At 42.9% G+C, this 22848-nt stretch overlaps 1 protein-coding gene across 4 annotated transcripts in view; it reads left to right on the top strand.

Moving 5' to 3' along the window:
- Window positions 1–2399: 2399 nt before the first annotated feature.
- Window positions 2400–22848, top strand: part of LOC103717014 (phosphoglucan phosphatase DSP4, amyloplastic) — a 52049-nt gene continuing 31600 nt past the window's right edge. For 2 of the 4 annotated variants that reach the window (XM_039123665.1, XM_026808419.2), the window contains exons 1-7: window positions 2400–2566; window positions 2669–2732; window positions 2845–2886; window positions 19862–19964; window positions 20104–20180; window positions 20272–20348; window positions 21537–21617. In XM_039123665.1, the coding sequence (XP_038979593.1) occupies window positions 2541–2566; window positions 2669–2732; window positions 2845–2886; window positions 19862–19964; window positions 20104–20180; window positions 20272–20348; window positions 21537–21617 (470 nt within the window). In that variant the 5' untranslated portion in view covers window positions 2400–2540. The remainder of the gene's footprint in view (window positions 2567–2668; window positions 2733–2844; window positions 2887–19861; window positions 19965–20103; window positions 20181–20271; window positions 20349–21536; window positions 21618–22848) is intronic. The other 2 variants (XM_039123663.1, XM_039123664.1) reach the window with 2 other exon arrangements.

Below are 22848 nucleotides of genomic sequence, written 5' to 3'. Positions count from 1 at the left end.
GGCGGATTAACGCAAGGTTGGTCTTCATGGTGGAGAGTGCTGCAATACTGAGCACAGGTCAGAAAGGACGTGACGAAGTCAAAAGATAGGAGAAATTTTGGAAGATGATTACCCCAAGGGTCGGAATGACTCAGACCAGTATTGATTAGAGTCTCATCAGACAACAGCTCCTGCAAGGCAGAAATCTCGGACCGAGATTTCTGAAGCTTGTCCAAGGCCTTTGATCATTCTCGGACAACCTTGGGGGCCGATTCAGGTCTCTTCGAGGCACCTTTCACTCGGTCTCAAACCCCCATGGCTTCTCGGAATGAATGAAGAAGAACCTCCCTTTTCCATCCGTGAATAGAAGAGAGGTACCTTAGAGCAGCTGACGGTCTTTCCGAGGAGAAAAATACCCCCAGCTACTATCCTGAGGGTGCCTTTTCAGGGCGAAGCATCCTCAAAAAAAAGACACCGTGGCTCGAATAATCCAAAGAAAACAAAGAGAAAGGAAACTAACTAAAACCCACCAGGAGTTTGACACCAGCTGGGTCGGAAGTAGGTTGTAAGACTTCATCAATTACACAAAGAAGGGGTAGAGAGGAAGTCTCAGCCTAGCCCTCAGAGTCTCCTCATACAAGCCGAGCCAAGAAGGACGAGGGTTGGTCACTCGATCACCAAAATCAGCGAGCTCAAATGTAAACTCGAGCGGCACAAAATGCTGAGCTTGAATGAAGCCCATTTCCTCTTGAGTAAGGACGGACGCCTTATGATCCAGGCCTGACCAAACCTCGGACTCAGTCTCACACAAAGGTGATGATTGCCGAGCTCGAGAGGAGCTATCAGACGACCGACTCCCCTCTGGAGCATTGGCCTCAACGCCATTCATAGTGGCAAGGAAAAGATGAAGGAAAATACCGACAAAAAATCGAGAAAGGGATAGAAGAAGACTGAACTAGAGAAGAAGACGAACAAGAGTGGCTGAGCAGCTAAGGAGCAGAAACCCACCGAAAATCAAAGAATGTGGAAAGCGCTGGAGCTAGAGACAAAGGATGTCATTGGAGCACCACATGGGAGCTTGGACGCTTGGGCACTTGGGCGAAGGAGCAAGTGAAGCAAGAAGTATAAGCTGAAAGAAGGGTCCACCTTGATATAGGGGTGCAGACAACCCCGATCAAAGCATCGGTTTGACTACCCGGGCAGATTGAGCGATGTGTCAGCTAGGGGTACGATGCGGGCAATTCGCCAAGATTGCTACAGTAATGACGCCTTGAGATAGCCCTGCATTAATGACATCTTGGAGTCATCCCGCCATGATGACATCTTGGGACACCCCAAATACGGAGATGCTTTAAGATGATTGATTGACACATTTATTGCCTCCTAACAATGGCCCTGTCCTCGGCTAAGGTGACAGCTCGACTTCCATCGTCTAAACTAGAATGTAGTTTGGCCTCGGAAGTAGAGGGTAAGTGATGAAAAAAATATTGGACACATTAATCTCGAACAAGACCAACCTCGACCTCAGACGATTTTGGCCCCGACCGAGGAGCCAATTGCCCGAGGTGAACGACTTCGGCCCCAACCGAGGATTCGACCACTTGAGGTGAGCGAGTTCGGCCCTGACCGAGGAGCCCATTAGCACGTGTCGAAGGAGACCGATATCCGACGCCATCACCAGCCTGCTCAGCTTGTCTCTAACCGACCTCAAGGTCGTCCGAGCTGAACTCCAACCTCGGTCCAGATTTGATCGCAATAATTTACTTTCATGAACCTAACCTATACCCTCCTCAGTCCAAATAAACCTCCACTCTTGTTGACTCGGGTCCAGCCTAAACTCATAACACTATTTGGCATACATAAAATTTGAGTAAAAGAAATTTAATCGATACCTATCCTAAATCCAAAATCTCTATTTAAATTTTAATAAGATGGGGTTGGGTTTGAATCTCAGATGAGAACTACTATTGCCACAGCCACTCATATCATCGGAAACAGAACAACATAAAATTGGCATCAACATGGTATGTACCCACTTAAATAGTGAATGTAATCGCGGATTGAAAGTGAATAGGAACTTCTCGGAGACACGTCGCTGGGGCTCGCTTCACGACGACCAAGTCAGCTGCGAATCTTTCACCAATCAATCAATCAATCAATCAATCCATCCTCAGACACATGCCACCTCCTCCCCTCCGCCGTCCACGTTCTTCCGTGGCTAGCCCGATGGATATTGTGATCTCATCAACTACGTCTAGCCTGTGGTTGTGGATCCGAGACGCCACAATATATTACTAATTAGTAAAATAACGGAATTGAGGAAAAGGGAAAAAAAAAAATCGCATCGTGGGTGTACCACGGCTCGCTCTGACTCCACTCTCCTTCCATATAAGAAGCAGCCTGTGGTTGTGGATCCGAGACGCCACAATATATCACTAATTAGTAAAATAACGGAATTGAGGAGAAGGAAAAAAAAATCGCATCTTGGGTGTACTGCAGCTCGCTCTTACTCCTCTCTCTTTCATCTTTTCTCCGGACTCACACCGGAGATTCATACGGCCATGAACTGCCTTCAGAACCTTCCCAGGTGAATGAAATTCCAATCCCCCCCTTTATTCTTCTTTCTATTTCTTTTGTTTCTTTTAGTGTCTCCTTTATTTCTCTACTTTTTACCGATGTTTGATTCCAGATCCCCTACAGCCCCTTTACATGCCATGAAAAACAACTCAAGAAGACCTCCAATCTTGAATCTGGTACGGGTTTCCGATTCTTTTCGCCTTCTTGAATGGGTTTGTGGTTTTTGGCAATGGATTTCGGATTCTGTTCTTGCTTTATTTGGGAATCTGCTTTTGGATTCTTGAGCAGGGGATGATTCGGGGCGATCTTGGTGGAAATATCGGCATGAATGTAAGTCGTTCTTTCTTTCTTTAATCCTTTCAATCTACTGTTGTTCCTTTTTGATATGTTTGATTCTTGAATTATAAAACTTTAACTGGTTTTAGTCCCTTTAAGCACAAGTGTTTTCTGATCTAGATTCTATATCTGGCCCTCAATTATTGGGGAATAATTAGAATGGCTCGCCGATGGAGCTTTAATTTGGCGGAATTTATGATATGGTGATACTAGGTTTGTAAGACTTGGATGGGTTTGAGTTGAATTCAAGTTGTGAAATTGTGTCGCAGAAGGATATTGTTGTGGTTCAAATTTGGCCCGAGGGTGACCACGCCAGAGGAGTCAGGGGACCTGGCGGTCGAGACGGAAAAATGACACCACCTCCCGTGCACCAGCGTACCTGCACAAAGCCTCACCGGTGGTTCCAGTGAGGGCCCTCCGATGCTCAGGTTAGAGAGGATCTTAGTTGGTCCAAAAGTTCCTTAAGCGTTATCTGATGGAGCTATTTATAGTCTCCATAGAGGTGCCCAGGTGGTGGAGGTATGGCCCGTCCTCATCATGGGAGGAGATGGCGTTGGGCAGATGGCATGCAGCCAGGCCTTGCTTGAGATACACAGTGTAGGCCGTTCTTATGAACAGCATGGCGTTGGCAGATGTGGCAGGGTATGGCCCTTAGCAGCAGGGCATGATCCTTGATTGATATGTCATGGCGTGGCCAGCAAGCAAAACATGGTGTGGTGAGGCTGCTGTAGGACATGGCCGTAGCATGTGGACGACGAGATCGGCTTTTTGAGGTCAGCTCGGCCCTCTGAGGTCGGCTCGGCCAGAATTGGGTGACTTCATGCCGAAAACAGGACGATCCATGTTGCCTCCCATCATTTTCCCTCGACTTCTGAGTTCGAGTCGTTTATTGGCTCGAGCAAAGGAAGTAGCCGAGTCGTTGATCGTCCTGTAATTCAGTCAAATATTTGTGAAAATATGTATGCTGAGTAAGGTGTACCTCTCATGTTGTTGAAGCTAACGGCTTTAAGTCGAGCTTTCCGAGCTGAGCTAAGCGACTCTGCTCTAAGGTTGACTTTAGCGGCCTTCTTTGGCTCATGGCCGACTCTGCAGGGCGCCCCACTCAGATCGGGGCACGTCGTTGCAGAAGGCGTCGAATTGGCGTTGAATGTCATCGAAATGGCTCGGAATTAGCGTCGAATGTCGTCGAAATGGCGTCGAATGGTCCTACGATCGAGAGAGCCCCTTCAGCTCACGGTCGGCAGCGCTCCGAGCTCGAGCTGGGGCGCGTCGTCGTTTGTACAGCAGGTCTGCTCTGCTGCTATTCCATGTGGGCTGATGAGCATAAGGCCCGTGCCCCTGCCCCCTCGTGATCGAGGAGCCATCATCATGCAGGATCCATGGCTATCCAAGAGCATTTTCTTTTGCCAGGCCAGACCCGATCTGCACAGTCTGCTTGGGTCGGTCATCCTTCAAGGGGTGCAGAGAGGTCACCACCAGGCTCACCTCGTTGTTATCTTGGTTTGTCCCATACATCTAGCCCTTTAATGAACATTGCTTGAGCCGAGACCTCAGCTGGATGCTTGCTTGATCTCCTCGGAGTTCCCCGACCCCTTGACTTGGGGGGCACCGCATGAGCAAGTGGTAGGTAAAGGCCACAGCTCGGAGGGCATTCAGCCCTGGTTGGCCAAGAATAGCATTGTAGGCCGAGCCGACCTGGGCCATGAGAAGATTTAACTTCATAGTACTTTCTTGGGGCGGAATCTTCTGTGAATCTGACCAGAGGAGCGCTCATCCTTTGGAAGGCTTTACAAAATAAGGCATCAGCTAAGCTTCCATTATGTACTAAGACTCTTTTTACATCAAACCTTGCAATGATAAGGGAAATAGCTACAACGTCATCATAAGGGGGCTCAACATCCTTTTGGTTTTCATCGGAAAAGGAGATGACTTCTGCAGTACACGGATGCTTTGAGAAAGCTCCTTCTCCCAAGCTCGATGCTTTAGGTGCCTCTACTCGCCCGCCCTCTGATGGTGTTGATGATGCCCGCGAGAGGTCGGTTGTCGTTCCGCTCCTCACGCGGCACTGGGTTTTATTCCTCGGGCTCTCTCCTGTAAGCTTGATCATGGACAAAACAACTCAACCGACCTCAGCGGATAAGTGCATCGAACTCATCACAGAGCTCGTAGCAATCCTCTGTATCATGACCGTGATCTCGGTGGAAGTGGCAGTACTTCTTCGAGCGCTTCCACGACTCTATCGGTCGCATCCTCTGTGGAGGTCGGAGGTAGCCCTGACCCTCAATCTCAATGAGAATCTCCGCTCGGGTGGATGTGAGGGGAGTGCATGTCCGAAACTTCTGAAGGGGAGACATCGGGCGAGCCGGGCTCTTGGGCTAAGGAGGATCTTTCTCGCATCGGGGGGATCTGCTCCTTGGTCGGGAGCGCTCCTTCTGCATCTTGGAAGATCGCTCGGCCGCCTCCCACCGGGAGGCCATGGCTTCTTCAGCCTTGACGTACTTCCGAACCCGAGCTAGCATCTCTGCAAAGTAGGCAGAAAAATTTTTCTTGATAGAGAAGAGGAACTTGTAGGACCGAGCTCCAGTCTTCAACATCGACATGGCAATGGACTGGTCAAGATCGCGAACCTCCCATGTGGCCAAGGTGAAGCGATCGATGTAGTCTTTTAGAGACTCTTCCTCCTCTTGCTTGATGTCAAGGAGGAAATCTGAGGTCCGATGCTGACATCGGCTGGCAGTGAAGTAGGTTGCAAGCTGTCTACCCAGCTGCTCAAAGGACAGAACCGAGCTGGGCCTCAGCTCGGAGAACCAAAGACGAGCTGTCTTGCGGAGAGTCGTCGGAAAGGCCCTGCAAAGCAGGGCATCCGTAGCCTCTTGGAGTGTCATGAGGGCTTTGTAGCTCTCCAAATAATCTAGGAGGTCGGATGAGCCATCATACGGCTCGATTTGTGGCATCTTAAACCTCATGGGGATCGGCTCATCTATGATCCGCCGAGAAAATGGAGACTCGGTTGTGAAATCGAGATCGGCGTCGCGCTTTGGAGCTTAGTCTTGGAGCGTCTAGATCTGTCGCTCCAACTCCTCAACTTTTCTGCCAAGCTCGGGCGGGGGTGTCATCGCCTGTGTTCAACGGAGCCTTTTCGGCTCTTAGTCGATACTATAGGGCACCCGGCCTGGGGCAGACCCCGCCTCTGAGGGTTGTTCCCGTGCTCGGAGCATCAAACTTCAGCGCAAGCTCTCAGGATAGTGGCTGCGCAACGGACCCTCCTGGCTTGGGGACCGAGCTCGGTGGGAGCTTCGGTGGTGGCGACGCTCTACAGGAGAATGACGTCACGAGCAGCGTCCTGAGGACTCATGCTCGTGAGGAGGGAGTACAGGTTGGTCTCCTGCTTGCTGCAGGCCTTGAACGGCCACAGTGAGTGCTTGGACTTGTTGGACAAGCAGGTTGAATTGCTCCGGCTGGACCTGAGAAATTCCGTCCGTCGGTTCTGCAGGGGGTGGACTTTGGAGCGAGTTGGCGGGAGCTGGTGCCTGGCTCTTCGATGCATTTGAAGCTCCATGACTTCTTAACCTCATGATCACGACTCAGGCCCTCCTTCTAGCGCCAGATGTTGTGGTTCAAATTTGGCTCGAGGGTGACCACGCCGGAGGAGTCGGGGAAGCTGCCGGTCGAGACAGAGAAAGAACGCCACCTCCCGTGCGCCGGCGTACCTGCACAAAGCCTCACCGGTGGTTCCGGTGAGGGCCCTCCGACGCTCAAGTTAGAGTGGATCTTAGTTGTTCCAAAAGTTTCTTAGGCGTTACCTGATAGGGCTATTTATAGTTTCCGTAAAGGTACCCAGATGGCGGAGGTATGGCTCGTCCTCATCATGGGAGGAGATGGCGTTGGGCAGATGGCGTGCAGCTAGGGCTTGTTTGAGGCACAAGATGTAGGCCGTTCTTATGAATGGCATGGCGTTGGCAGACGTGACAGGGTACGACCCTTAGTAGCAGGGCATCGTCCCTGATTGATATGTCGTGGCGTGGACAACAAGCAAAACATGGTGTGGTGAGGCTGCTGCAGGGTATGGCCGTAACATGTGGACGACAAGATCGGCCTTCTGGGGTCGGCCTTCTGAGGTTGGCTCGATCTTCTGAGGTCGTCTTGGCCTTCTGAGCTTGGCCTTCTGAGGTTGGCCTTCTGATGTCGGCTCGGGCTTCTGAGATCGGCTCGGACGATCCATTCTGCATCCCATCAGATATCTTTCTGTTTGAAACGTATTTGTTCCTTTAAGACTGGTAATAAAGGAAGGTAGTATTTTTTGAAAACAAGGCTCTAATGTTAGCTATTTTTTGAAAAAGAAATTTCGAAACACATGCATTATATACTTGCATTTGAACATGCCAATTTTTGTTACTTAAGAAAACATTAATTAGCCAATCATGGCATGTGAAATAGTCATAAAAACATGTTAAATTAAAAATTGAAAAGTATTGCTTGCTTTTCTTTTTATGCATTTACTTTTTTTTTCTTAATTTCATGTATGCCATCTCATAAGGATAAAATTTACAATATTCTCTATTTTTGCTCTTCATGACTACTATCTTGACTTTGGCCCCAATTAGACAAAAACTAGGAAAAATATTTTTGCCCTCATGCTTTTCTTCTGTTAATCTAAAACTTATCATTGCATATTGCATTTTCTTTTAAATGAGTTTAGAACACACACAAAAGAGTATGCTTTTAGAATTTAAAGTTTCGCCAGCCTAAGGTCACTGTTGGTGAGGTGCTGAGATGGCATGGTGCCTGCTAACCTTTGAGTATCTGTGGATTTTTTTTTGGGGTGTCTTTATAGGAGTGCATAGGGAGCTGACCTTTTCAATGGAATGTAATAGCAACAAATATGAAAAAGGTGGTATTAATTGAATGATGCTTGAAAATGAAAGATTTCTTATTTTGGATTTGCCAAGTGTAATACAAGGTGGAAAATTGATTACCATGATAGGTAATTTACTTCCCCCTTACCCAACTGTGGGAGAAGAAGGATTTTGGAAGCAGTCCCCTCCTATGGTTTGATGATTGCTTTAATCAAGAATGGGTTATGCATTCAATCATCGTGCCCTTCCACCCGGAGATGGCATTCAATACCTGTAACCCAGTAACCGAGGAAGCCGGCTGAAGCCGGGGTTCTCAAACGGCGAAGCCTTAGGGCGTGGGGTCCTCTCAAACGGCGAGGCCTTGTTTACTCCTTCCCTCAAAGTAGGTCGAGTTGTATGTTTTTTACATGGTTTTTGTCGAAAAAAGAGTCGGAAAATGCAAAATAAAAGGATTCAGTCTCCCGCATTGAATTTCAACTTCGTGGTCTCGCCAATAATTTTTTCTTCCAGCTTAATCCTCTTCCTCCGAGGAGGTTGCTTAATAGGGGGCGTCCTGGGGTCGATACTGGGTTCTCCGCCGCCCTATATTCAGTCCTGGTATAGGGCGGCGGAGAACCTCAGATCTCCGCTCGGCTTTACAAATATTTCCTTAGGCGGAACTCCGACATGTTTACTAGGGTATCTCCGACACAATCATCTTATTTTCCGACATTTTTAGATTTTTGTAGTTGAGAGAGTGTCAAACTGAAGATGATTTGAAGAGTAGTATAGCTTAGAGTGTTTGATTGCGGTAGTAGCCTCCTATGCCTTTTGGGCATGCTAATTATGCTTTTAGGTTAAACAAATTTGATTTGCTCGGGCTATTTTAAATTAATTTTGGTTGAACCTGACCCCAAAGTTACCCTAAATTTGGTGCCTTGGCTGCTTCAGCTGTTAGCATCCCACATATGCCATGAAAATTTCGAATAATTTTCAGATTGCAGCGGAAAAACTATGCGGGATCCGTTCATCGCATGAACGTATTTTTTAACCATTCGTTTGTAGATAGATTAGAATTAAATTATTTTAAACCATTTTAAAATCATTAAGAAGATCAGATCTTCACCTTGTGCGGGTAGATGGTCTCCGCAAATCTGATTTACGTGGATTTGTAGAAGGTTCGATGGAAGCCGCACACGCGTCCGGCCTCTACGGGTATCCACACGAGGTAATGATTCGATCGAAGCCTACGTATCTCACCGGGGTGCTAGCTCCCTTGCAGAGATGGCTTTTGATGGCTGAAGTCCTCCCTTTCAATCAACTCTTGAATGCTTAGGGAGGAGGAGGAAGAAAGACGGATCAAAGGGAACAAGAACAAAACACTTTCAGCCTTTTTCCCTTTTCTTTTGTTGGCACCAAGAATGAAGAAGGAGGAGAGCCACCAAGGATTCTTCTTCCTCTTCTCTTGCTTGCAGATGAAAGGAGGAGGAAGGGGGTCCTATTTGCTGCCGTGAACACCAAAAGAGGGATTAGAGGAAGGGCCGAACCCCTTCTCCTTTTATTTCTCCATGAGATAAGGATGAGCTCCTTATTTTTAGGAGCTCACCCTTATCTCCCCAATTCGGCAGCAAGGAGGGGCTTACACCCCTCCTTTTTCTTCCACGCACTTCCCAAGGGGAGGGGCGTGGGCCCCTCCCTCATATCCCATTTTATTAGCCATTTAATCAAATTAAGTGGCAAGATGGTTTGGGTTCATTTTATGAGTCCAATCCTAGTCAAAATAGGATTTTTATGAATCCATTTCAATTTCCTCCAATTCCTAATCCAATTAGAATTTAATTGAGCCATGACTCTATTGAACTCTTCAATCCTAATCTAATTAGGAGTCATGAAATTAATTAAATTAAATTTAAAATTAATTAGGACTTAAAATAATCCTAATCTAATTAGGACTTATTAAATTTCAGCCCTAAGACAATTAGGACTTTAGAAATCCTATTCCAAATAGGATTCTAATTTAATTTGAAATCCTAATCCAATTAGGACTCCAAGGATCCTACTCCAAGTAGGACTCGTGATCAAGTCCAATTAATTAAATTTAATTAATTAAATTAAATTGCAATTCGATTGCAATTGTTCCTTCTTCCAACCACTAACTCTTAGCGGGTTATCCATTTATCAATCTAATTGATTATTTGTGATTTCTAATCACATTCAACCATCGGATCGGTCAATACCTCTAATGTGTGTGATCCCATAGGTTCTATTCTGACTGGTAGTGAGATATATTGCGATCTCTATCACAATATCATTGAAAACTCCTTTCAATGGGTTGAAACAATTTCAACTCAACTCATCAGGGTTTATCGACCATCAAGATGATCCCTGTGAGTCTCACCATCCACCAGTGACACCTAGCAGTATGTAGTGGCCACCCAGCAGAATAGAATGATGAACCTCTAGGTGCAGTTATCGTATGATACAGTCCTTCTATCGTGGATCCCTACAGACCGGAGGTCATGGATAACTCGTCAAACCCCGTCGTCTGTCATATGTCTAGATTTATTCGACTTGAGTTCGATAGTGGAAAACTCTTTCTCCACTTTATATTACTGCCCTGGCCAAGGTCTTAGAACTCAGTCTAATAAATCACATAGGATCACTCCTCTTCTATCAAGGTCGATAGATTCCATGTAAGTGCATACCCTACTCCTACAGTGAACTTACTGCAGCCAGTCTACACTACAAGGACCCATATGGCTAGAGACCATGTATACGTGTAGTCAAACTACAATAACCTCACTGTGAGTAGCCGAAGCACCGCAGGTCAAAGGACCAGTCATACTACTGCAACATCAAGCAAGTCACTGACGAGTGGATAGACATCCAAGTGACTTCTTGTCTTGGTCACGCTCAGTACTCTTGTTCTCTAACAAGCACCTGCACTATCACTTCAGTGTCCCTACACTGTGGACTCGAGTCTCGTCCATCCAGAAGAATAGTGATCTGTGCACTGATCGGATCGATCACCGTCCTCGTGATGATCCATTGATCAGGAGCATTTAGAAATTAATCACCAATGATACATGGCTCAAATTCTCAACTCTTGAGAATATATATCATCATCTTATTAATTTCTTGGACGATTCATAGACACATAAACAATATGAATGAAAAAGATGCCCATTTATTATTCAATAATAATAAAGTCAAGTACAAATTTATGTCCTAGAATTAATAATGTGTCCGCCAGATTGGCTTCTAGGGCATACATCTAACAATCTCCCACTTGCACTAAAGCCAATCAGACATATATCTAAGTCCCATCTTCTCAAGGTGGGCTTCTGTCTTCTGCTGATTTAACTGCTTAGTGAGCGGGTCTGCCACGTTGTCCGCGGAGTCTACTCTCTGCACCTCGACATATTTTTTCTCGAGGTATTCGCGTATGAGGTGAAAGTGCCGCTCTATGTGCTTGGACTTCTGATGAGACCTTGGCTCCTTAGCAAGAGCTATGGCGCCATTATTATCGCAGTAGAGTGTGATGGCATCTGATGGCATTACATCTAGTTCTGCAATGAATTTCTTGAACCAGAAGGCTTCCTTTGCAGCTTCAGAGGCGGCGATATACTCAGCTTCCATGGTAGAATCAGCAATGATCGGTTGTTTGGAACTCTTCCAATTAACCGTACCACCATTGCACAAGAACACATATCCAGATGTAGACTTTCTATCATCAATATCAGTCATAAAGTCTGAATCTGTGTATCCTTCTACCTTTAACTCCGATGCTCCTCCAAAGACCAAGAACAAATCCTTAGTTCTTCTTAAGTACTTAAGAATGTTCTTCACAGCAGTCCAGTGCTCTTCACCTGGATTCGACTGATATCTGCTAGTGACACTCACAGCAAAGACTATATCATGTCGTGTACACAGCATGGCATACATGAGGCTTCCTATTGCAAAAGCATAAGGAATCCTGCTCATGCGTTGAATCTCTTCAGATGTGTTGGGGCACATCTTTTTGGAGAGATGAATCCCATGCCTAAGGGGTAATAGACCCCTCTTGGAGTTTTCCATACTGAACCTCTTCAGTACCTCCTCTATGTACATCTTTTGTGATAGGCCAAGCATCCTTTTAGATCTATCCCTATAGACCTTTATCCCCAAAATGTAGGATGCTTCCCCAAGGTCTTTCATGGAGAACTCTTTTGATAACCAGACCTTGACCGAGGTTAGCATAGGAATATCATTTCCTATCAGGAGGATGTCATCCACGTACAGTACGAGGAACACAACAGCACTCCCACTAACCTTCTTGTAAACACATGGTTCCTCTTCGTTCTTGATGAACTCAAACGATTTGATCACATCATTAAAACGAGTGTTCCAACTCCGAGATGCTTGCTTTAGTCCATAGATGGACCTTTGCAGCTTGCAGACCTTGTGATCACCATCACTAGAAGTGAAACCCAAAGGCTGCTCCATATAGATATCTTCATCAAGATATCCATTCAAGAAAGCAGTTTTCACATCCATCTGCCATATTTCATAATCATGAAATGCTGCAATGGCAAGCAATGTTCGAATGGATTTCAGCATGGCTACAGGTGAAAAGGTCTCCTGATAGTCAATGCCTTCGCACTGACTATACCCTTTCGCTACTAGCCTTGCCTTATAGGTCTCTACCTTTCCATCCGAACCTATCTTCCTTTTGTAGATCCATTTGCATCCAATAGGTACTATACCTTCTGGTGGATCTACTAAGGTCCAGACTTGGTTGGAATACATGGAGTCTATCTCTGACTCATGGCTTCCAGCCATTTCTCGGAATCGATATCAGATATCGCCTCGTTGTAGGTATTGTGATCTTGTATATGTTCCCTATCTCCCATGAGGAACATTTTCTCGGTGTCCTCTACTAGTATACCTAAGTATCTATCGGGAGGATGGGAGACCCTACTAGATCTACGAGGTGGAGGAGGTACTACGTGTACTGGCTCTGTATGAATAGGTTCTATAGGATCCATGACTCGTTGCTTTTCAGAGACTCTCTCTTCAAGCTCAATTTTTCTCCCACTGCCTCTATCAAGGATAAACTGTTTTTCCAGAAAGACGGCATGTCGGCTCACAAACACATTGTGATCCTCTGAGATGTAAAAATTGTATCCTAATGACTCTTTAGGATATCCAATGAAACGAGCACTTATGGTCCTAGGCTCTAACTTGTCCGCCTGTAGTCGCTTGACGTGGGCCGGACATCTCCAAATCTTGAGATGACCAAGACTCAGCTTCTTACCATGCCATATCTCATACGATGTGGTAGGAACGGATTTAGAGGGAACTCTATTCAATAAATAAATTGCGGATAATAAGGCATCTCCCCAAAGAAACATAGGTAGATCAGTGAAGCTCATCATGGATCGGACCATATCCAATAGAGTCCGATTCCTCCTTTCTGACACCCCGTTGAGTTGAGGTGTACCCGGAAGTGTCCATTGTGAGACTATACCATTTTTCTTGAGATAATTCCGGAATTTCCTACTAAGGTATTCTCCTTCTCGATCTGATCGAAGAACCTTAAGGATTTTTCCAGTCTGTTTTTCTACTTCATTTCTGAACTCTTTGAACTTTTCAAAAGACTCAGATTTGTATCTCATAAGATACACATACCCATATCGTGAATAGTCATCGGTAAAGGTAATGAAGTATGAATAACGACCCCTGGCTAGCACATCGAATGGGCCACACACATCAGTGTGTACCAGGGTAAGTATTTCAGTGGTCCTCTCCCCATGTCCTACAAAGGGTAATCTAGCCATTTTTCCTTGAAGACAGGACTCACAAACTGGATATGACTCCGAAGTCAATAAGCCGAGAAGCCCATCTTTCTCCAATTTGTTCATTCTGTCCTCTCCAATATGGCCAAGCCTGAGGTGCCACAAATACTTCTGGTTTATCTCATCTCTCGATCTTTTAGATCCTATGGCATCCACTACTTGCTCAGACACATTCACAGACACATCAATATGCAAGTGATAGAGACTGTCAATCATGAAACCACGTGCAACTAATTTATTTCTGAAATAAATAGAACAGCAGTCTTTGTCAAAAGTCAAAACATGACCATCCTGTGCTAAACACGAAACAGAAATCAAATTCCTGCTAGCAGCAGGGACATAATAACAGTTTCTAAGCAATAAACTAAATCCAGACGGTAATCACAGAGGGTAGGTGCCCACAGCTACAGCAGCAACTCTTGCCCCGTTGCCAACCCGAAGGGTCACTGCACCTTCCGCCAGCCTCCTACTTTCCTTTAGACCCTGCATAGTAGTGCACAAATGAGCACTAGAACCAGAATCTATAACCCAACTAGAAGTAGAAGAAACCGTAAGGTTAGTTTCAATCACGAGCAAGTCTAGCATACCTTCAGAAGGTGTGTCCTTTTTGTTCTTCAGGCTCTCGAGGTATGAAGGGCAGTTCCTTTTCCAGTGGCCGTTGACGTTGCAGTGGAAACATTTTCCTTTGTCATCAGCCCTTTTCTTATGAACTTCCTTCTTAGGCTTTTTGTCTTTCTTGTGCTTCTTTGCAGGCTTCTTTTTCTTCCAAGTAGATTTTCTCTTGGAACCAGAAGTCAACTCAGCAGCCAGAACAGAGCCCCTTGAACCTTTCAAGGCCCCTTCAGCAGTTACCAACATATTCAACAATTCGGTCTTTGTGCATTCAATTTTATTCATATGGTAGTTTACTATAAACTGACCAAATAAATTAGGAAGGGATTGCAGGATCAGATCTATCTGCAGTTCCTTATGCATGGACATACTGAGCTTCTCAAGCTCCTCGAGGTCCTTGATCATAGTCAGACAATGATCATGGACAGACTGCCCCTCGCGCATCTTTGCCTTGAAGAGCCTCTTGGACACTTCAAAGTATGCAGTGCGGCTCTGCTCACCATACAACTCTTGCAGGTGAGCCAGTATTTTTCTAGCAGTCTTTATGTTCTCATGCTGGCATTGAAGTTCGTTAGTCATGGATGCCATGATATAGCACTTGACCCTAATGTCGTCATCAGTCCACTTCTGATGCGTCTCACGCTGATCATCAGTAGGACGTGCTGGTAGCCTAGGGATATCATTCTCGAGCACATACCCTATTTTCTCACAATTCAGAACAATTTTCAGGTTCCTAAGCCAGTCTTTATAGTTGGTTCCGGTCAGTCTGTTGGTTTCAAGGATTCGGGTCAAAGGGTTTGAAGCTGACATTGTGATCTGTAGAGAGTAAAGATTCTAGTTAGACTTTGTACTTGAACTTAATTTGTTCTAGGGACTTTTAAAACAAATATGCTCCCACTATTTTCTCGAATCCCTCATACTCCCCTGATGGAGAAACGAAAACCCTACGCGACTAGGATTTTTAGTGGGTACTGCGGTCTCACCGATTTACATGCCGCCTCACCTAACAGTTATTGGTGACATATAAATGGATGAGTGTACAACTCTTGTACAATGCTTCTCAAGCAAATTGCAGTGGTACTTGGTCTCTAAGTGATGAAGACCTCACCTAACAGTTATTGGCCCCGTTACTTAGTTAAGTCAGACCCACCGTATAACCGCAGAAATAAAGTCGTCATTGGGTCCTCACCTAACAGTTATTGGTGCCCAACCCCACCTTTACCCCACAACATCTCATGTCTAATAGAGAGGTCCAGCCCCCCGATGCAACTTGCCCACTGTGTCCAGCCGAGACAAATCAACACCGAAAAGACCTTAGCAGCTCTACTACGGTGGAAGACCTATGGACTTAATATTGCATAATCAAGTCTTAGTGTTTGCAACTTGAGTTCTTCATAAGAGGTAATCGAACAATTGGCCAGGTAAGCAGGTGGGAGGCTCTCCTTACTCAGAGAGTAAGGTCCTAATTAAGTAACCACCTTTTAGGCTTGCCTAGACACCAATTAGATCAATTAATCTAATATGACTAACTCATGTTGGTTCACCCTCGACTGATAGGGAGGTTTCGATTTAGGTCTCACTCGATCGCGTATTCACATCTCATGCAAATATAAGTCTACCCGCATAGACATAAGCATTAAACATCCAGGCATTTATCAAAATAAAATTAAATGGTGATGATCATGGATCCAAGATGGGGTCATTTTACAAGCACATGCACGTCAATTGGTTTGATCGTCTTCAACTCTTGACTCGATCTTGATCCTCTAGGTCCAATTGTGATCAACTCCTTGATCCATCTTCAATCAACCCTTGATCTTGATCCGCGCATGTTGAGCTTGTTGATGTACATATCGATCAACCATCGACGTGCAACACACATCACAGTTTACATCCCAGATTGCTTAAAAAATTAAATAAAAATAAAATAATAAATTACAACCCTTTTTTATGAGACACGCAGGTCTCTAATACATGAATGTAAGATGCACGCAGGCATCTGAAAATTAAAATTACATCCATCACAGAACATCGCAGAACATTTCAGCACATTCAAAGGGTCCATCCATGATCATCACCATACGCATCACATGCATAAAAAATTTTTTTTTAGATCTGATATTTAACTGATTATTTCATCTCATGACTTGCTGATCATGCTAGATTTGACTCTAAATATTTGTAATCACATTATCAAAGCTTTAGAATCATTAATCTAAGCATCTAAAAATTAGTATGCAGAAAAATCAGCAAGCTGAAAATTCTGCATATATAAATTTCAGCAAGCATAATCCCTTAAATTTCAAATCTAAAATGCCTTGAAAAATTTAATTCTAATCTTAATCTACATAACCTGGCTCTGATACCACTGTTAGCATCCCACATATGCCATGAAAATTTCGAATAATTTTCAGATTGCAGCGGAAAAACTATGCGGGATCCGTTCATCGCATGAACGTATTTTTTAACCATTCGTTTGTAGATAGATTAGAATTAAATTATTTTAAACTATTTTAAAATTATTAAGAAGATCAGATCTTCACCTTGTGCGGGTAGATGGTCTCCGCAAATCTGATTTACGTGGATTTGTAGAAGGTTCGATGGAAGCCGCACACGCGTCCGGCCTCTACGGGTATCCACACGAGGTAATGATTCGATCGAAGCCTACGTATCTCACCGGGGTGCTAGCTCCCTTGCAGAGATGGCTTTTGATGGCTGAAGTCCTCCCTTTCAATCAACTCTTGAATGCTTAGGGAGGAGGAGGAAGAAAGACGGATCAAAGGGAACAAGAACAAAACACTTTCAGCCTTTTTCCCTTTTCTTTTGTTGGCACCAAGAATGAAGAAGGAGGAGAGCCACCAAGGATTCTTCTTCCTCTTCTCTTGCTTGCAGATGAAAGGAGGAGGAAGGGGGTCCTATTTGCTGCCGTGAACACCAAAAGAGGGATTAGAGGAAGGGCCGAACCCCTCCTCCTTTTATTTCTCCATGAGATAAGGATGAGCTCCTTATTTTTAGGAGCTCACCCTTATCTCCCCAATTCGGCAGCAAGGAGGGGCTTACGCCCCTCCTTTTTCTTCCACGCACTTCCCAAGGGGAGGGGCGTGGGCCCCTCCCTCATATCCCATTTTATTAGCCATTTAATCAAATTAAGTGGCAAGATGGTTTGGGTTCATTTTATGAGTCCAATCCTAGTCAAAATAGGATTTTTATGAACCCATTTCAATTTCCTCCAATTCCTAATCCAATTAGAATTTAATTGAGCCATGACTCTATTGAACTCTTCAATCCTAATCTAACTAGGAGTTATAAAATTAATTAAATTAAATTTAAAATTAATTAGGACTTAAAATAATCCTAATCTGATTAGGACTTATTAAATTTCAGCCCTAAGACAATTAGGACTTTAGAAATCCTATTCCAAATAGGATTCTAATTTAATTTGAAATCCTAATCCAATTAGGACTCCAAGGATCCTACTCCAAGTAGGACTCGTGATCAAGTCCAATTAATTAAATTTAATTAATTAAATTAAATTGCAATTCGATTGCAATTGTTCCTTCTTCCAACCACTAACTCTTAGCGGGTTATCCATTTATCAATCTAATTGATTATTTGTGATTTCTAATCACATTCAACCATCGGATCGGTCAATACCTCTAATGTGTGTGACCCCATAGGTTCTATTCTGACTGGTAGTGAGATATATTGCGATCTCTATCACAATATCATTGAAAACTCCTTTCAATGGGTTGAAACAATTTCAACTCAACTCATCAGGGTTTATCGACCATCAAGATGATCCCTGTGAGTCTCACCATCCACCAGTGACACCTAGCAGTATGTAGTGGCCACCCAGCAGAATAGAATGATGAACCTCTAGGTGCAGTTATCGTATGATACAGTCCTTCTATCGTGGATCCCTACAGACCGGAGGTCATGGATAACTCGTCAAACCCCGTCGTCTGTCATATGTCTAGATTTATTCGACTTGAGTTCGATAGTGGAAAACTCTTTCTCCACTTTATATTACTGCCCTGGCCAAGGTCTTAGAACTCAGTCTAATAAATCACATAGGATCACTCCTCTTCTATCAAGGTCGATAGATTCCATGTAAGTGCATATCCTACTCCTACAGTGAACTTACTGCAGCCAATCTACACTACAAGGACCCATATGGCTAGAGACCATGTATACGTGTAGTCAAACTACAATAACCTCACTGTGAGTAGCCGAAGCACCGCAGGTCAAAGGACCAGTCATACTACTGCAACATCAAGCAAGTCACTGACGAGTGGATAGACATCCAAGTGACTTCTTGTCTTAATCACGCTCAGTACCCTTGTTCTCTAAATTTGGTGCCTTGGCTGCTTCAGCTTGGTATATGGGTTTCCAACTAAAGTCAGTTTATCTCGCTCTCAATTTGTCTATCATGCCCATAACCTTATACAAACCCCCAAACCCGCACACACCCAACCTGCACTCATAAAAAGAAAAGAAAAGAAAAGAAAGATAAAGCGAAACCTAGATAACTTTTTTTTTAATAAAAAAAATCAATTTTTAATTGTTTGATGTCAAGATACGGCAAACCACCCAGCTCCTGCCTGATTTGACTTATCCTTCCAAAAGGTCAACTTTTGGCAAGTTTTTCTCAAAACAGTGACTAGTCAAATTCTGTTCCATTGAAATTCTCCCCCAAATATAGCCCTTCATGGACTCCATGTCGGCAATATTATGATAATCATTGGTAATTATGTTTCTATTAAAAGCTACTTGTAGTAATGACTTCATTAGCTTGAAAGAAGTTTCAATCCATCTCTCGAGGTAACCTTCTCTTGCAGGGTACTTGTTGTCAGAGTAAAAGTAAGCTGCTTCCACATTAACTAACCTCGCTTGCCTGGCTGATTCCCCCATTGCTGATGCATCAATGGGCTTTAATTGAAACTTCATCTTACTTCTAAATATCTAACAACTCTTTTCCTGATCTTCCCAATCTTACTTTGCATATCCATTAGCACTAACTGAAACTTCAATCATCTTGGTTCATAAAGATGACAAATGTGTATAGTCAACTTCTGTGTATCAACATGGAATTAAATGCTTTTGGCTGTTGAAATTTCATACAGTTTACCTCTTTCTTCCAGCTCTATCCTTCATTTATTTTGAAAGATGATTCAATAAAAAAAGCACCACCATCAACTATAAGGCTAGTAAAATAATCTGAAGTGAAAAATAATATCTCTAGTCAAGTTCTTTTATCTTTTGTTTTGTTTAAAAGAGACACATATTTTGTATGCAAAGTCTAACCTGCTTGTTACCCCGCTTCATTAGAATGATATGCATGTGCAAGAATTGTTGCTGTAGCCAGCTATTTCTGTACATATGGTGTGTTGCAAGTCATAGTTCAGAACCCTTATGTCTAGTTAGAAAAGGCATTGGTGCAATCTGGAGAACATTGACATTTGTTCAGGAGAAAGGCTTCACCAGGGTTCAACTTGTGATAGAAAATTCGTGTAAGTGGAATATGAAAGAACTTCCGGTAGATGGATCCTAAAATATATTTGAAAACTCTACCACCTCTTGAATATTTCAAGTTGGAATTTTACGTTTTTGACTTCCAAAGAGGGCTTTTTTAGTTTCCATGACTGTTGTTCTTGTTATGATGGCTGTTGATGGATTTTTTTTCAGGCATTTTCTATTTCTGCTTCCAGTACTGAGAAGAGTGATGCTGAAGTGCAGGATGAGAAATCTGACATATATAGCAATAATATGACACAGGCAATGGGTGCAGGTAAAGCTGCAACATTTTATACTCATACAGCATCATTGTGTTCTAAAGAAATTTCCAAGATTTTCCTAGTTGGGACTTGGGACTATGTTTATCATAAATGGAATTTTCTAATTTTTATGTTTTGATAAATGTGATCCAGTGCTAACATATAGGCATGAACTTGGAATGAACTATAATTTTATTCGTCCAGACTTGATTGTTGGCTCCTGCTTACAGGTTCTCTTGTCATCTGCTATTTAATCACTGTAAGGTTTATCTATTGTGCTTCCTTTTTCTTCCAATCTTAGTTTGATATATCCTATTACAGATCCCATCAGACGTTGACAAGCTTCGCAAGATAGGAGTGAAAACCATTTTCTGCTTGCAACAAGACTCAGACCTTGAGTATCCTGACTGTTTCTTCATCAGTAGTCTTTCTTGATTTTTTTGTAACCTGTTCTTTTGATTTATGTAATCTGAAATTTAGTAACATGTCTTTTAAAAGGAATTGGTTTAAGCTTTGGATTGTCATAGATTTAACAAAATATATGGTCGACACCAAGAAGAAATTGTTCCACCAAACCAAAATTTAATTAATGCCAGAAGATAAAGGATGGAAAAAGGAACTGAATTTCCACATAAAAGAAGTGGGAACAAACTTAACTGAAAATTTTTGTTAACGTGCTTCTTATTGTTCTTTCTATACCTCCCACTATTTGGTATTAAGAAATGTTGTATGGGGCAGTATCGGGCCTGTATCAACCCGAACATGAATTTCGTACTGGTTCCGGCCTTGTACGGCATGTCTTGTACTAGGTGGTTTAGGATGGTATGGCAGTCCATGGTTGTAACTTGTAAGTAATCTTTCAGAACTTATGTCCTCTTTAGCTTCTTTACACATCCTTGCCTTTTTTGTGACGTTGTCATACTTAAGCATTTCTTCTAGGTTCACTATTAGCAAATCTTGAATCTTCAAGGGACTAAAAAATTCCTAATCATCTGTGAGAATAATATGGCGACTTCCTAGAGCCATCAACCCTATATCACCTACCTCAAAAATGTTGCGGAATAATCCTCAAGAATCTGGCTACTAATGAGGGGCTCCAAACTCCAACAAGGAGTTACACTTCTACAATTTCTCATTCATATGTTCTTCTCGAGATGGCTATTAGGCCCCCACTTATGATATGAAAATTCCTAAAAGCAATACCAAAAGGTTTCATGTACACAGTACCTAGCTAAGATACCAGTCCAAGAAACCTCGTCTTAGAAGGATGATCCTCCAACTTAATTGGATCAGCTGCTATTTATTTTAATTTTTTTTATTGTTATGGCTTTCAAGTTGTTATCACATTATACCATACTTCTCTCCTTTATCTGCGCTTTGTTATTTTTGACTTATTTCCTCCCATGATCTATTTGTTGTAAATATATTGACCTAAGTGTAATTCCTGGTTCTTTGGTTTGTTTTGCTGGATATTGACCAGTCTCTGCATGCATAGTTCTGAGTCTACTCTTTGCTCTCTCATAAGTTCCTTCAAAGGTATCAATATGTATATTAAGAGCTCCAGTTTCCTTCACTAATATCTTTAGATATTTTGGGGTTGACATTGGTGCCATTCAAGAATATGCCATGAAATTCGATGATATTGAGCACTGTCGTGCTGAAATCAGGTCAGTTGATGAAGATATAGTATAATATGATATCACCATGTCATTATCAAGCTGATGCCATCTGTTTCTTGTTTCAGTAAGCCATTATAATCTGTTTCAATGCTTTGCTAACCTAGCAGTTATTGCTTTTTCAATACTCATTACACCTTATCCTTGTAAGTGTCTCATGGCTTAATCTTATACTGTATTTTTCACTGGTTATTTGTTTTGTAGTTTGGATAGTTTTGAACAAATGTTGGTCAGATTTTAAAAATTGCAATTCTCTGGGAATGGATATTCTTGCTACTAAAAACACAATACCTTTTAATCTTATCCATATTCCATCAATATTTAATGAAAAGTTAGTCTGTAATTAGTGATGGTGAAGTTTATTGTATTCATCTTGCTGTATCCATATACACCATGCAAATTACTCTTGACATGTTAGTGTAGTTCGTTTATTATTTTTTCATCAGCATTATTATCCTCATATAATACTTTGACATTTTTCATTGCTTATATAATTACTGTTTGAATGCGAGTATTTTAAACTGTTTCTCAGAGTCTTTTTTTTGATGAAAACTGTTTCTCACAGTCACCAACTAGCTGTTCTATATTGTTCACCTCTCTTTTCTTGATTATAGAAAAATTGAGTCCCTCTAGTTATTGGAATATTATGTGTTCCATTGCACATGCCCATGTGATAATTGGGAAAGAGGATCCTAATGAGGTCTTAAATATCTGTACCGAACCCCACATTATTTTCTCATCGGATCTATGCAGCATCAATACAGTAGCGGTACTGAAACTGACAGCATCAAAAAGAATGCAAACCATCAATACCGATCGGTATGGTTGGTAGGATACCATCGGTCTGCACCAATATGGACCGGTATGTATTGAAATGAATGGTTCAGCATCCTGGCACTCGTACTGGTGCTGGTTTTGTGTTGGAATGGTATGGTACTGGCAGTACGAATCGTAAGCCAGTTTTTAAGTTCTTATTCCTTGAGCATTTTTCTTCAACAAGTAGTTATTTCAGTCCACATTTTAAGCGATGGAGGACTCAAGGAGTGGTCGGTATTTGGTAGATTTGATTAAAAGGATTCTTAGGGGTTGCAGGACATATAGGAATACGTCAATAGGTATTTTCTTTGGAAAAGTTAGCCACGTCATGATGTATTTGAGTTCCATGCACTCTTTAGTTCCTGGACAATAGGGATGTATATTTTTTTTCTTTTTTCTTGGAGAG

Source organism: Phoenix dactylifera, chromosome 2, assembly GCF_009389715.1.
Source record: "Phoenix dactylifera cultivar Barhee BC4 chromosome 2, palm_55x_up_171113_PBpolish2nd_filt_p, whole genome shotgun sequence".
Lineage (NCBI taxonomy): Eukaryota > Viridiplantae > Streptophyta > Magnoliopsida > Arecales > Arecaceae > Phoenix > Phoenix dactylifera.
Note: the sequence above shows the minus strand (reverse complement) of the source record. Positions and strands in the feature narration are given on the sequence as shown.